A 15,673-nucleotide genomic window follows, 5' to 3' on the forward strand; every position below is an offset into this window, starting at 1 on the left:
AATGCACGGATAACATTACATGAGACCAATTAAGACTCACAGTATTAAACTGTTAGCAGTTTTCATTTAAAATTGCCTTCTCTAGAGACTCAGCTTGGTGGCCTTGTATTAGTATTCTTTACTATTATTCAAAAGAACAGAGCAGTTTCCAGCTTTCATTTTTTTTAAAAAAAGAATTGTTAGGATTCAAATGAAGGAACTATGCAATAATGAGTAGTAATAAAACTAAGACGACAATTTCAAATTAGTATTTGTAGGCACTCAGCCTTTCTCAACCTGTGAGTCCCCAGATGTTGTTGAACTACAACTCCCATCACCCCTAGCTAGCAAGGCCAGAGCTCAGGGATGATGGGAGTTGTAGTCCAACAACATCTGGGGACCCACAGGTTGAGAACCACTGTGACTATATAGAGACACTATGAATGAAAACATTATCAGAATATTGTTCAAAAGAAACTTGTTTGTTTAGAACTTCCTGCGCACCAGCCATGCTTTAGCTGTCCCACAAGTGCTGTCCCAAGACATTCTGCTGCCTGAGGTTGAGTCAACCTCACCCCCACTAGAGCATACTAACTGTTTAAAAAGTCTGCACCCTTTAGACATTAAATCCTGGTTTTGTCTATCCTCCCCTTATGGTGCTGGTTTGAAACAGGTTGTTTTAGCCTGCTGAATAGCAGGGCTGGGCCTGTTCCTAATCAATATATTCTTCACAGCATCATCTTTGGGCAAAGAGTCAGATATGAAGTGCATACTCATGCTCTCCAAGAGATTAAACTAGAGATGTTATTTTCAAACCACATACTTTCAACATTGCAAACTGGCTGTGTTCAGACACCCCACTAAAGCATGGCTTAGTATAACCTGAACAAGTCTAACTTCATCCTGGGTTCTTCTGACCTCCCTGACCTTTCATTGTCCCACACTGCCTGGTAGAGGAGTTCAGGTGCATTTGCTTTTAACATAACTGTGTTTTGGTGTGTTAACATTAACTATATTTAAAACAAGTCAACTTGTGCGAGGGTAGGGTTACCCCTTTTCCCAGGCTGATTTCCGATTGAAATCAACCTCCCTGTGTTTTTTGCCCTGCAGGCAAAATCTGCAACTACCTGCATGATAGTTATATATTTTGTTATGCAGGACAGTTTGGGAGTTAACAGGATAGTGGTAAAGGGTGACAAGATTAGCTTCCTCCCTCAATGCCATGGAGCCCATTTGCAAGAGATCCTATCCACAGATCTTGTTCATCAAATCTAGTGTGGAATTTTGTGTTCATGTGCAAGCCTTTACCAATATGAGAAGTAGAGACAGCATGTAACCACTGAGAGATTTGACTCCTAGAAACCCCAAGCAGGTTTATACTTTTGTGATTTCCACAATCCCTCTGTAATTTGGTTGTTTATCCTGAAAGTCTATTCCTATGTGACTATATTGGAAGGGACTGCAGTTGAAGGCTGAAATAAATGCATTCTATGTATTGTTTAGTTTTGAGTTGTTTTGTATGTTTATGAAAACGTAAGTTTTTCTTTTTTCCATTTATTCATGTAAAGTTATTTTATATTGGTTTTGTATGAATAAAAAATTTAAAATTAAAAATAAATAAAGGCACAGGCATATATAAATGTGTTAAACTGGGGCGGGGCACTTTATTTAGCTTTAAACTAAACCTGCAGAGAAAAACACAGTCATGGGAAATGCTGTAAAAAAGCAGTCTAAGCCTGCAGTGGTACCACTCCCCTGCTAGCAGCCCTGAAGGTGAGTAGGGAGGCTTTCCCACATGACCAACCCCTGGGGCCCCAGAATTCTTGAGTGGATGGGGCAAGTTGGCCTCACCACAGCCCTGAGCTGCAGTTCAGAGAAGCAGGAAAGGAGAGCGGGGTGCCGACTTAACTAAGTCAGAGGGCCTCACCTCTCCAAGTGCAGTGACAATGTACAACATAGGCATGCTTGCCTACATCCCTCATGGTGGCCATGAACTTAGTCTGGGCTACAAACACAGTCCTAAGCAAGTGCATGTGAAAGTCTGTGTGAAAACTGTGAACTTACTGTGTGAATCAACCTTCAGTGTAATACTCTTGTCCTCTCCTCATGGTGTACTGTTGCCTGTGTTATACAGCTTGGTATTTGTTGCAGCATGTTCCACCAAACTTCTTAGGTTTTTTGTGACTATTATTGCCATAACAGTTTGTTAGGTTTTTACAACTTCCATGTCTGGAATGATTGTTATGATTGTTCTTTGTATTTTAATATGTAAGATTTTAATATGTATGCAGATATTTTGGTATGTTTTTTTAAATAAAAAGATGGTTCAATGAATTGTTCATTGAAACTATTGTTTATTGAAATGTAGTTACTGAAATGCTTAGGTGTACGTATTGTGCTTATTTTTTATTTATCCTGTATAATGGAAGCCACTTATTTCCTTTGTGGAAAGGCAGCATATAAAGTTCAGTCCAATCTCTGTTTCTGTTCAGTAACTAAAAAAACGAGCCAAGTGAATGGTAATCTAATGCATTAAAAAGAAAGAAAGAAATTAAGCTGTTAACTTACAGGAAGTAAAATGCGATATAAAAATAAGTAACACGACCACAATTTCTTCCTCAGGATAAGTTAGTTTCCTTTTGTACCCAGCTTTGGCTACTACAGAATAAGAGACCACATATTACATGAAATCATGCATTTTTAAAAGTAACTAAGTCTCTTGTCAGTTCAAGGCTTGCATTCTTGATTGCATTTGACATAATAATCATTATCATATCGCCAGACTGAAATCATGCTGACAGTACTGAAGTCAGGGCTGCTTCTTCCAATTAACTAAGAATTACAGATTTTCTCGTCTTCCAGGACGTAAGTTTACATTTATAATTCCACCGAGGTGAACAATGTGATGTGATAGATGTTGCAATTTAACGTGCAAACTTAAACAATAACTATTTCCACCCATGTTTACCCTCAGCAGGTAAATATGGTTTGGAAGAAAGCCAGAAGGCAGACACACTGGCCACACACCTCTAGTCAGTGTGCACATGTGTGTTCTTACATGCACCCCACTTTGAAGTGGTGAAAAGTTCCAGGGCAGTGTTTACCAGGGTTTGGCTTCCTTTTGAAGGCAGACTGCAGGTTACAAGTTTCAGCAGGTCTACAAAAGTTGAGAATACAAGGCTAAGCATGAGCTGAGATACTGATCCAAGAATACACACACACCCTGCACCTTCCTTTTGAAGTATGGCAGACACTTGTGCAGCAAGCATCATGTGTCTGGGACTGGGCAATCAAATGGGAATTCATTTGAGTAGGCTGGCTATGCAAAGATTGTTTGTACCACTGCTGCCAGCGACACATCCTTAGAGAGACGGGTGGAGTCAGAGCCTTCTTGGCATCAGGCTTACTCTTAGACCTCTCCTCTGAAGAGGGGAGGCTCCTTTGTGACCAGAGGTGGTGTCAGAGGTGTCTCTAAAGCTGGAAAAACCGAACTAGAGGTGCTAAGTGTCATAGAGGTGGGATGCTCATCTGACAGCCTGTTCTGCCCCTCCCCAGGGTCCTCTACTTCTGACTCTCTGAGCTCCTCCCATTCTATATCCAGATCTGACAGTCCCTCCAATACAACCTCTACAAGGTTCATGGCAATGTAGGAGATAGTCAGGTAAGCAGGACAATCCTGGTCCCTGGAAACTAAACCCCTGTTGGTTTCTCATCTTTAATAGTTACTGTCCACACACTGTCCATTTTCTTCCTCCACATCAAAGAATACTTTATTTTAGAAAATGAAGGTTTAAGGTTCTCAGAATTGTGGATGTTAGACAAAAGTTTTAAAGGGGTTCTCTGGTGGAATAATACCACGAAATACGTCTCTTGTATTCACCCTCAGTTTGTTTTCAGCACATGGAAGAAAACTACAGAATCCCTGTAGATTAGCACATAGTTGTGAAATGTGGAAGGACTGGGAAACTGGGCATAAACTCAGGAACAAAATAAAATCATTAAGTACAGCTGTCACTGCTGGAAACTGCCAGATCTTGATGTAGACAGGGATTTTTTTCTTGTTGCCACGAGAAAGTTAAAAACAAGCCATGGAGAATTATTGCATACTCTAATTTTCCTGAACAAATTGCAAAATAGCTGTCCTGAAAAATGGTAGGGCACAGTTACTTGTAGGTATGCTAGATCATAAATTTATTTACCAAGTTTCATTTGGGAAAATGCTATGCTGGAGCTGGTAGTAGTAAGTAGCAATGATATGACAAATAGAACATTCATTAGAAAAATCCCTGATCAAGTAAACGGATAGTTATTCATTTTAATGTAAAATGAGGAGAGAATGATGGAATATAATTAGTTTAGCTTAGAATCGCCAGGAGGAAGTAGGGAGACTTTAAATTCCTCTTGTCTATCACAGGAAAGTATTATTATAGTGGATAAAGGCTGGTTGTTCTTCTTGCCTACCATGGGGAAGAGAGACAAGAAATAATGTTTCAGATTGCAACTGTAATGATTTACGCTCAAAGTTAAGAATAACTCTTTGTTAGGCTTCAGTACTGTAACTAACTTCCTAAATGTGTGATAAAACATTTATCACTGCAGATCTTTAGGAATAGAGTACATAAGCATGTTGTTGCTTTCATTTGGATTCAGACCTTAAGAAGGAATGACTTTTGGATCATTTAAGTAACTTCCAATCATATATCCAAATATGTGTAGATGAGGGTTTATTTCCCTTTACAAGAATAGCTTTGGATAAACTCCTGCTTTTGGCAGGGGATTGGCTTTATGACCTGCAGGCTCCCAGGATTTAATAGGATTTCAACTAGAAATGTAGCCAAATGTGACAGATTCTGAGGACACTAATAGCTCTGAGAGGGCGTTTGGACTAAGAACAGCACATCTGAATGCAAATGACAGTTGAAATTTATTTAATTCAACTGTGTATGAATTATCAGCAATGTGCATACCAAGGAAGGTAAAAATGTGGAAGTGAAGGTTGCAAACTGGTTGATTTTTTCTTCTTCAGGTGTTCCACACACAATCAGCCATTCCTATTTCCCTGAGCCAATGTGGACAATACTCCATGTTGGCTGACCAGCTTGTCTATGAACTTTCTCCCAATGTGTTGCAGACAACATACTTGTAAAAGGCCCCTGACTGAGCAAACAGGTAGCCAATTCAGGGATTTCAGCCTAGTAGTTATTCTGTTGCTCTGCTCACATGATGAGTGCTGGTGAGAGAACTGCTTCATTGCAGCATCTGTTTGAGAAGGCAGGTGCCAAGTGGAGAGCAAACTGCAGTGAGGTGCTAGATAATAAATATATGTCCACCATGCGATCTGAGCAACCCTGCCTAAGCTAGCTTGCTACCCTCAGGTACAATGAAGGATTATTTGTGTTGCCAGTGCTTAAATAAGATTTAGTTGCCAGTTTGATATGCTTCACTATGTGGCATGGGAAGTGACACCATCTTGTTCTTTGCCTCCAACAGTAACCTGAAGAGTCTGTAACCCAAGGTACCACTGTAAAAGTATGATCACTGTCAAGCAAGAGAATGTAGGAGGGAGGCATGGAGTGCTAAAAGTGAGCTGGAATTCAGTGTTGCACAGAGTACCATGGTAAACAGCCAGAGATTTACATTTTAAAAAGAGTAAGCAAAGATAAAGTTGTTCTACTGCATGCAAAGAATGGCAGGAAGACTAAAATCATTTAGGGTGCAATTCAATGTAGTCCTAAGAGACTTCTGCCAGTGCATTTCTGCTGGCCTGGCTAAATGATCTCCCCTACCTTTACACAAGTTATGTGTGCAACTGAAAGAATGACTTTGTTGTAGCATCCATTGAAATCTGCAACTCTGGGGCCTTGTTTTTAAAGGGTAGAAAACAACAACAACAAATTGACTTCAGCTAAACTTCTGATCTTCTATCCTTTTATAAGATTAAGATCAACCCAAATAATTGTTCTTGGAACTCTTTATGTGGATGCCACAGAGTGCCATTTAAAAATCTTTTACAAGTTGCTTGCTCTAAAGTTGAGCAGTGTCACTTGAATGCTCTATAATACTGTATAGAACTTTCCTTCTCTGTATCCTTCATTCCATGGACTGCTATTATTATTATGTTTGAATGTGTTCCACTGCAGCAAGTATTTTATATTCTAGATGTCCACCACCAGTTTCTGAATGCTAATCAGTCCATATGCTATAAAATTTTACATGCAATATGGTAGTATTGCTAAGGGAAATCTGAGTTATTCACTGTGTTGTTTCTCCCGTGAAAATCTAACAGATCAGTTTAAACCTTGGCAAAGACAAACAGCAATCCAGCATTGTGTTTCAGCTAAGTACACAGTAAAATAAAAATAAAAGGTAAGTCAGAAAATGAAAAGCAAACAGATATACCTCAAACCAACAAATTTATCAGGAAGCCAAGAAGACAATAAACATTTAGTTGTGTCAGATCCAGGGAACATTCATATCTGAATACAGGATTGAGCTGAGACCTGGATCCTGTGAAATCCTTTGCTTCTTCTGGTGCTTGAGTGATGAGAAAGGAAGGTGGTTTAATTTAAGGAAGCTGGAAGTAAAAAAATGTTGTACTGTACTGAATCTCATTTTGGGGATAGGGGGCTTCATTCTTATTTCTTAAAAGGAAGAATAGGACTCTTTATTGAGACTTGCAAGTGTGCATAGACCACTGCACCCTTTGCCTTCAGTTTGAGACAGTCTTATATGAGACGTTTTTGTGATAAAAAGACAGATATCACCTCATATTATCCCAAATGTCACCTGATAATAGAGCCTTCAAAAAGAAAACAACTAGTTATAATCTTTTTACAATTAGGAACACCTACAGAGCAAACTCATACGAGTCTACTCAGAAGTATGCCCCGCTTAGCTCAATGAGACATACTCCCAGCAAAGGGTGTATATGTTTGCAGCTCAAGGTAATATTTCAGACAAAAATGACATTAGCGAGGTCGCTTCAAAATGAGGACAAACGATATTCCAGCTATCACAGGCAGTGAAAATTGACAATTCCCAGAAGCAATATGCCTCTGAATGCGAGTTGCTGGAAATCACAAGTGGGAAAAGCGCAGCTGTACTGCTGTGCTGCTTGCCGTCTTCCTATAGGCATCTGGCTGAACACTGTGCAAACAGGATGGTGGACTAGATGGGCCTTTGGTCTAATCCAGCAGCACTCTTCTTATGTAGTGCCCTCACTCAAAGCATTTCCTTCCTGTTGGTCGATGTGGCGTTTGCCCATTCCTTGAGATTTTGTTTGTACAGGGGGATGGAAGTGGTTAATGTAGATTGACCAATGAGAAAGCTCAGAGGTGGAGCCTACCTGGTTTTGAGGCTCAGCCCAGGGGTTTTACCATTGGGAGATAGAGGAGTCAGAGTTAGACAGAGCCAGTAAAAGACGAACATAGCGGTTGTGACAGCTGGAGTGAGAGACAGGGATAGAACTGAGAGAGAAGAGTGTGACTGTGAGATAGAGCTACATCTGGTTAAGGGCGCGCATTTGAGGAACTGTTCTGAATATATTTAAAACTTGTTTGTTCTTCAATAAACTTTAATCTTCGTTGTTGACTTTACAACCTGACTGAGACTCAGTATTTCACCAGAAGAAACCTTGTTGGTGGCAGCGGAAGAATAAAGCAGTGGTTTACAGGTCAATAGTCTGTGAAACGACTGGGGGCTCAGTACAAATGCCACAAAATTTGTGGCAGAGGTGGGATAAATACACCCATGAGGGGAAAGGTAGATCTAGGGATGACCACCTTATCCTGGGTGAGAAGACATACTAGTGTAGTTGTGGAAAACTTGAAGCTGTTCTGGCAGAGGTTTAGACTTGTGGTTGGGTGAAGTGAGCTTGCAGGGTCGGTGTGAAGACTCAGTGCAGGGCTTCTGGGCCAGAGTCTAAAAGGAAACCTAGCCAGAGGGAATAGTAGTGGGTTTAAAAAATAATAATTCTCCTATCTGACCCTGTTTTGCTGTCAAATCACACTCACTCAAAATGCCACCCAAAAAAGCCTAGAAATCCTGTTAGGGAGACACCATATGAAAGCTCTGAATGGGGGGTGGGGGGTGGGAATCCTCAGGAAGAGGGACAGATTTTAGAAGAAATATTAGAATTCCCTCTGAGGCATTAGAGCCTAAACTCTCTTTAGAATTTGAAAAATGGAAACTGGAACAGCAATACAAATTTAAATTAGAAAGTTTGTTGTTGTTTAGTCGTTTAGCTGTGTCCGACTCTAGAGAGACCATTAAAGCTGAACAAGAAAGGGAGCAGTACCATCTGAGGGAAAAAGAGATGCAATTCCAGTTAGAAATGCGGAGACTGGAACTGGCAGCTGGGGAAAACCAAAATAATAATAATAGCGCAAATGACCAAAGCCAGTTTAGGGTAGATCTCAAGCATTTCCTTGAATTCAAAGAGAAAGATAATCCAGAGGCTTTCCTCAACTCGTTTGAAAGAGCATGCAATGATTTCCAAGTAAAGGATGAGGAAAAAATGGTAATATTAAGGGCTAGAATTAGTGGAACCTTAGCAGAAATATATGCACAAATGCCAGAAGACCAGTCCAGAAACTTTGATGTGTTTAAACAATTAATCTATACACGATTTGGAATCACCTCAGAGCAGCTAAGGGAAAGTTCAGAAGGGTGACAAAGCTAAGAGAAGAAACATATGCTCAACTTGGAGCCAAAATTTCCTCACAAACTGGTTAGAGCAAGAGGGTGCAGATTCAGTCCAGAAAATCAAGGAAGTTGTGGCGCTAGAGCAATTTTATGTGGCCATAAATAGGGAACTGAAGTATCTAGTGAAAGAGCGACATCCCAAAACTATACAGGAGGCAGCAACGTTAGCTGACTAAATTAATGAAATTAGAGACCATGGATTTGATGGTCTGAAATCTCAATATGACAAGGAGGGCCATAGCTTAGTCCTTAGTCCAAATAGATTGGAATATCATGTGTGAACTACATTCTAACAATATTGTCCGTGCTATTCACAATCTGCTATTGCAGATTGGAGATATGGTTTATTCCTATCCTTTGTTTCCTATTCCTTAACCAGTTACTGATCCACAAGAGGACCTTTCCTGTTATCTCATCACTGCTAAGCTGAACTCAAGGAGCCTTTGGTGAGGCACTAGGCTGCTCACAATTACTTTGGGCTTTCATTATAGCTCAATCCTTTATATGTTTACTCAAGTGGGGCTTACTCACATGTAATATGAAGAATAAAATTCAGTTTCATGATTCTTATTTATTTTTCTTGTGTACATTATTATGAGAAATGGGGAATGGGCAGTAGAATGGCAAATGCAATTCAGTGTAAGCAAATGTAACTTGATGAGCAAGATTTGCTAATTACAACAGCACATTTTCTCAAAGCAAGGCAGTCTACATTAGCACCTATACATTCTATTATGAGTGTATATTTTCCGTGTGAATTCCATACTGGGGCACTTACCATAGTGGTAGATATATGAATTAGATTAAAATGACAGAACTTTTAGACCTTACCCTGGCTTCAGCATATTGAAATGTCCTAGACCTAGTCACAGGCTGAGCTGTTGAATTGCAATGAAATGCTCACAATTTTATTAGGATTCTCTTGTTAACTATCAGCAGAAAGTACCTAGGAACACAATGGCCCATGTACAATCTATGGGAATGGGTGCAAAGAAGCAAGCAGCCTGCATTTATAACGAATATTCTGATGACTTTTCACAAGCCTCCACATGTATTACTTGTTTTAAAAGCTAACAGCTGTAAGATACAATAAAATGTTGTAGGGGCCAGTAGCCTTTAAGTAAATATTGAAAAGCCTGGCTTAAGATACACATGTTTTTGCTTTCTGTATCATACTAATTCTTAAACAAGAATGTAGCAGTAGAAAGAATTAGTGCTTAAACTAGAAAGAGGCCAAGGGAGTAGAAAACTACACAATCCTGCAGTAATAATTTTACATCCAGGATATTCTGCCTGTTGTTCCCTTCCTTCTAGTCTTTTCCCTCCTCTTAGTCCAGCTGGTTGATATGCTGTTACTAATTCAAGCAGCACAGACCACATAGTCCCCTGCTACCTGTGTTTAACACAAAATACAGTTATTTTGGTGATAGTAAATGCTTCAAAAAAGAAGATGAAGACACATGTTTACAAGTAATCCTGGCTTTGGCCCAAGTAATTAGAGTATGTGCCTCTAGTGCATCTTTCTAGCTACTACAAAAATGAGCAAAAAGGGAAGCACCCATCAAACACTAACAAACTTGGCAATTACAGGAGTTAGAATGTCGTTTTCATTATGGTTCAGTGTTATAAAACAAAATGGTGGGGCAAGGGGTAAATACATAACAATCAATTGCAGATCTAGCTAAGCTAAACAAAATACAAGCTGGCAGATGTTCTCAGTCTGACCGAAACACTTTTGGCTGAACTATCAGCTGCAGGCAAAGTATAATATTTTCTGGTTTTGGGTGGCTCCTTGTTTGTTCAACTGATGGTTTGTCAAGCGCGGCACACCTTACTGACACATCATGGCTGCAAGCTTGGTGTAAATTAATATAAAACATACTGGAAGTAAGACACTGAGGAATTTGCTAATGATTTCTAATAAATATGGGGCGTGGGAATGCAGTTTGCATTCCCCACATATTTTACTGCTTCATGGTCCCATTACTCCCCTAGATTTGAGAAAACACAACGTTGAAGTGATAGCAAAAGTCACAAGTGGCAGAATTCCCCTCATATGCAATTCACGCTTCCTTCTCCTCCACCCTATGTTCCTATTTCTCACTGTATATAGCATCTATAACCAACCCCATTTTTTGCTGCCTCCAGGTCTTTTCCCTATCTATAACCAGTCCAACAAAGCTCCTCCGGACTTTGGAACCAATGTGAGATCTTAATTGGTGACTTGAGACACCTTGTGGCTAGATGAAGGAGAATAAGCTCGACTTAATCCAAACAAGACAGAGGTGCAGTTGGCAGGGAAAGATGGAGACTACAAATGGCCCTGAATGGAGTTGTGTTCCCCTGAAGGACTACATTTGCAACTTGGAAATGCTCGTGCTCTCAAAGCTAACTGAGTAGCCCCAGTTGCGGCAGTGCTCAGGAGTGCTTTTTTCCAACTTTTTTCCAACTGGTTCACCAGTTACACTCCTATCTGGAGAAAACAGAACTTGTTTCACTGGAATGTGTAAGGGACATCCAGACTAGAGCATTGCAGCAAGTTCTATATAAGTCTGCTTTTGAAGATGGCTGCCCTGATATTGGTTGGGGCTGGGCAGCTGGAGTCTACATGTGGATGTAAGTGGGGAGATTCCCTCTATATCCAAGTCAAATCTGTTTCCATGAAACGCAGGTTGAATTCTCATTTCCAAATTATTAGTGATGCTCTGCAGGCGATTCTCAACTTCTGGAATCACCATGCAAGTTCTCCAAGGTCTTTCTGAGTAACCAGATGTGCTTTACAAGTAACAACTCTACACAGTTTGTATCTACAGATTACTACATTTCCAACAAAACCAATATCAAGCTTGTGACTTCTGTACCACATCTATCCAACCACAAATTTTCTGGCGTAAATGCTTTATTCACACCATGAGATATACATTGAAAGCTGCGAAAGGGCAGCCAGGATTTCAATCAGTTAAATCAGCAGGCTTCAGTTGGCATACGTATATCAACCACAAATGGGAATTTTGTTTACAGAGCACAATTTGAGATCTCAACAGGATTTGTTAAAAACCTGACGTACAATTAGATATAGTTAACAAACAGCCTGATCAAGTGAAGAAATTTAAATTTCTGGAATGATAAAGAGTGGTTGAGGATTTATTTGTTTGTTTGTTTGTTTAAAAACTATATTCAGATCACTTCAAAAAGGGACAGCTTGCCCTTGTTGTAGTATATAGAAGCAATAAGAAATGGCTGCGGAGTACAATTCAAGCTGAAAGACAACATTCCTATGAAATCACTATAGCAGCTGATGAAGCTTAGAATGACCTCATGGAATAGCTGAAAGAATTGTCCACGGAATTGTCACTGCTACCACTAACTAGTAAATATAACAACTGAAGTTGAAGATGGAATAACACATTCATGTCCAGGTCACATTTCTAAACTCTCAGCTGCAAAGCTGCATTAGGAGGGGCTGCATTACAGGGGGAAAGCAGAGGGTGTGTGTTTAACCCTTCCCTTACCCATTGTTATTCCTCTACAACTAGCCAATAGCTCTTATGGCCCAAATGGAGGCTTCTGGCCATGTTTCTGGTGAAAAACACAAGTCTGGGGCCCCAGCAAGGGCAGAAAAACAGCAGGGGAAAAGTGGTATCCAAAGGAAGGATTAAGTCTCCCTTTCCCCACTTGCTTATTTCTCCTATGCACATTTCCTACCCTCTTTGCAGCAGAAGGAGCAGCTGGTGCATCTAAATGCAGATTGATCAGTAATAAGTAGCTAGTCTCAGTTTTAGGAAATGACATGCTCACTAATGCTGGACATGTGGGCAATAATTTCCATTATGAACCAACGTATTTTTCACATAACCTGAACCAACTGATGAACTAAAGCTATTTCAAAAGCTGGAAGACACTATACAGTACATATAAGGTAACCATCTGAAAAATAAAATCTTGTATTTGGTTTAGCAAATCCATTGAAAAGTAGTATAGGGTAGAATAATCCTCTTATTGTTCAAAGTGATCTAATAACCTATCTGAGCATCGTAAGCTATACTTATAATAAGCAATGTTACAAATGCTGTTGGAATGTTTCAATATTTGGAGAGGGAGACTGGTCTTAGGTACATTACATACCAAGCCCTCATCCCCTCTAGTCGTGTTTGTAGCTCAGAAGAAAGAAGCAACATGTGGGAGTTAAAAATACTACCGTACAGGACTACCATAAGGCTCCTTCCCATGCATGCCACCACTCATCTCAAACCTGTTCTGGGTCCTCCCCACCAAGCAAATTAACAGGGCATAGGGGAAGGAGAAAAAGGAAAAGTCTCATTGCATAAGTGAACCTCATTCTGTACAGATAACAACTTAGTTGAATCCTGCCCATTAGTATACCTATCTTGTAAAATCTTCAGACATTTGCCAATCAGAAGCAGTGTTGGGGTGCGGGGGAGGGGGGGTAGAGAGAGAGTGAAAATGGAGAGAAGTGTTTCACCTAATGTGATTTGCTTTACAATTTGATTACAATTTCCAGAGTTCTTTAGCTACTGGTTTCCAGAATTCCTAAGTGAACTTACACTGGTACTTTGGAAGAAGGAACACTATATAAAGAACATGTGCCATTTATTTATAATTAATATGCATACCTGCCTTACTGCCATGTCTGGCTATAAATACGAATCAAACAGCCAGAAACATACAGCACTTAAAGGGAAATAGAGAAGCTGAAGGATGCCAGTCAATCCTCCAACTTTTCAAAACAGAAATGGCCTAGGGAAGGGACATACTTGGGTCCAGGAAGATAATAACTGGAAATAAAGCCAGGAAAAGACGTATGCTTTTTACTTCTAAGGAAGATGGCAAATTCTATCCTTCATTTATTTTTACTTTTGTGCTCAAGTTCCTCAAAGTGTACAACAGTTTAACTCAGACATATAAGACACAAGGTTTAGCCTAATTATTATCCGTAATTTTAGTACAGAAAAGAAAGGAACACTTTTGGTAGTAACAGCTGATTTAAATAATCCTCCCTATGCCAAGAAACTCTCTGATTATATTTTACATTTTACACTGTGCACTCTTCTGACCTTATTCATAAACTGCAATTAAACACAATTTAAAACCACATTCATTTTTGGATTTGATTATAAGCTATAAAGCCTAATGTTAGATATAAAGTCTAATGTTAGATACTAAACCAATCTAAGTGAACCTAACTTAATTTTTATGCATCTCATTGAGTGTACAACAATATGAAACAATGAATCTGAATTTTATTGCATTAATAAACCTAATTTTATTCTATGAATTTTCATATAGATTTTATAATGGGTGATTCATAGTTTAGAGGAAGGCTCTAAAATAGCTTTCAGAACTGAAGAGGTATCGAAATAAATGATGAGAGACTACAAAAAAGAACAAAGCAAGCTTTAATCAAGAACCTAATCTAGGAAGAATTATTACTTATAGATTTTTCATATGGGGACCTGATAGAGCTTCATCTTCTAACCTTACATGACCCACACTTCAACAGAACAAGAGTGTCATTTCCATACTTAGTATATAGCACTGATAATAGCTGAACAGTGTAACACAAATAATATAATTGCTCTAGATAGGGCTTCCTAGCAAGCATAATAATAGAAAGCAGGAAATCTGGCAGACCGGTTTGAGTTACAGATAGATACAACAATATGAAAGATTAGGCAGAAACTCAAACACACACAGGAACTCAAAAACTTACAGAAAATGATTAATCATATACTTAAACAACAACAATAAGCAAAATAGCTGATAAAAACCCATTCTTGACAATCTACCCCCTGAAAGAGACCCTCCCAAGTCACATAATTGGAAACAGTTGAAAATAACAGCAATAAATTGAGAACGGTTTCCTCCTTACCTGTTAAGTATTTCTTAATACTTTAATATTTATAATTTCTTAAGAAAAATATCCAACTACTTAGTTTTGTTTTACAAGAATGGTACTAGAAGTTGTGTCCTACCTCTTATTAATGGTGGCCCAAGCATCATTAATGTTATTAGTCATCAGTTCTACTTTTCTGGTGTCATCAGTTGAATAATCCCGGAGAAGCTTAAGTGCCAAATCATTTGCCACATCCACGTTTATATGCCACTGCCGTAGCTCCTTTGCAAATTGCTGGAAGAAGAGCAGAAATGCATATAAAACATATTACACATTGTTGAGGAACATTTAGAACCTTCCCAAGTTCAGGTAATACTTAAAACATATTTGCTAGTTAGATACATGAAGTTTCTGGGTAAATAATATCCCTAATTCACTTCAACAAAACACGCTGTTCCATGCAGTGTTTTTTTTAAAAAAATAGTTTTAATTAAGATTTTTTTGTGCAATGAAACACACAAATAAGCAGAGAGAAGTACAACTGAGGTGAAAGAGAGGGGGAGATTTGGGGAGGGAGAGAGATTGGGGTGTTGTTCTTTCATTCTATTGTCTTGTATTAGTGTAGGGGTTGTGTCAGGATAATGTGAATAGGTCCTATATCTATATCTACAGTATTTCTATTTCTATATTTATATCTATGAATTAGAAGTCCTTAGGATTGGGGGAGAGCCATTCATTCAATTGTAACTTTAAAACCCTTTAGGTAAAATCTGGTTTTAGGGTATCTAGAATTGTTTTGTCATGAGATGGAAGATTATAAATCTAGTAACAAAAGTGTAACAGAACTGTTCAAGAAAATGCAAGGTACGAGTATGCCAGGCTGTATTTTAATTGTCATTCATGGTTTCCCCAAAATAATTCTGGAAACTGCAGTCTGGTGGTGCCAACAATTTTACGTTACAAAATGAAACCCACATTCTTGTCACAGAACTACAGTTCTCTGGTTTCCTGAGGAACACAAATGACCTTTCAACCAGTTTGAGAACCAAGCTACACATTACATGTAGTTCTGAAATTGTTTTTTATCCATTTTTTCCCCTGGGGAAAAGCACTCACAGCAATCTTGAGGTGAGGATG

General features: G+C 39.1%; 1 protein-coding gene across 20 annotated transcripts in view; it reads right to left on the minus strand.

Annotated features, from left to right (window-relative positions):
• The window catches only part of DMD (dystrophin), a 953,416-nt gene that overhangs the window by 221,149 nt on the left and 716,594 nt on the right, over positions 1-15,673 (minus strand). For all 20 annotated transcript variants that reach the window (XM_083612216.1, XM_083612211.1, XM_083612219.1 and 17 more), the window contains one exon: positions 14,676-14,830. In XM_083612216.1, the coding sequence (XP_083468342.1) occupies positions 14,676-14,830 (155 nt within the window). The remainder of the gene's footprint in view (positions 1-14,675; positions 14,831-15,673) is intronic.

This window comes from Podarcis filfolensis (genome assembly GCF_964270895.1).
Source record: "Podarcis filfolensis genome assembly, chromosome: 4".
NCBI lineage: Eukaryota > Metazoa > Chordata > Lepidosauria > Squamata > Lacertidae > Podarcis > Podarcis filfolensis.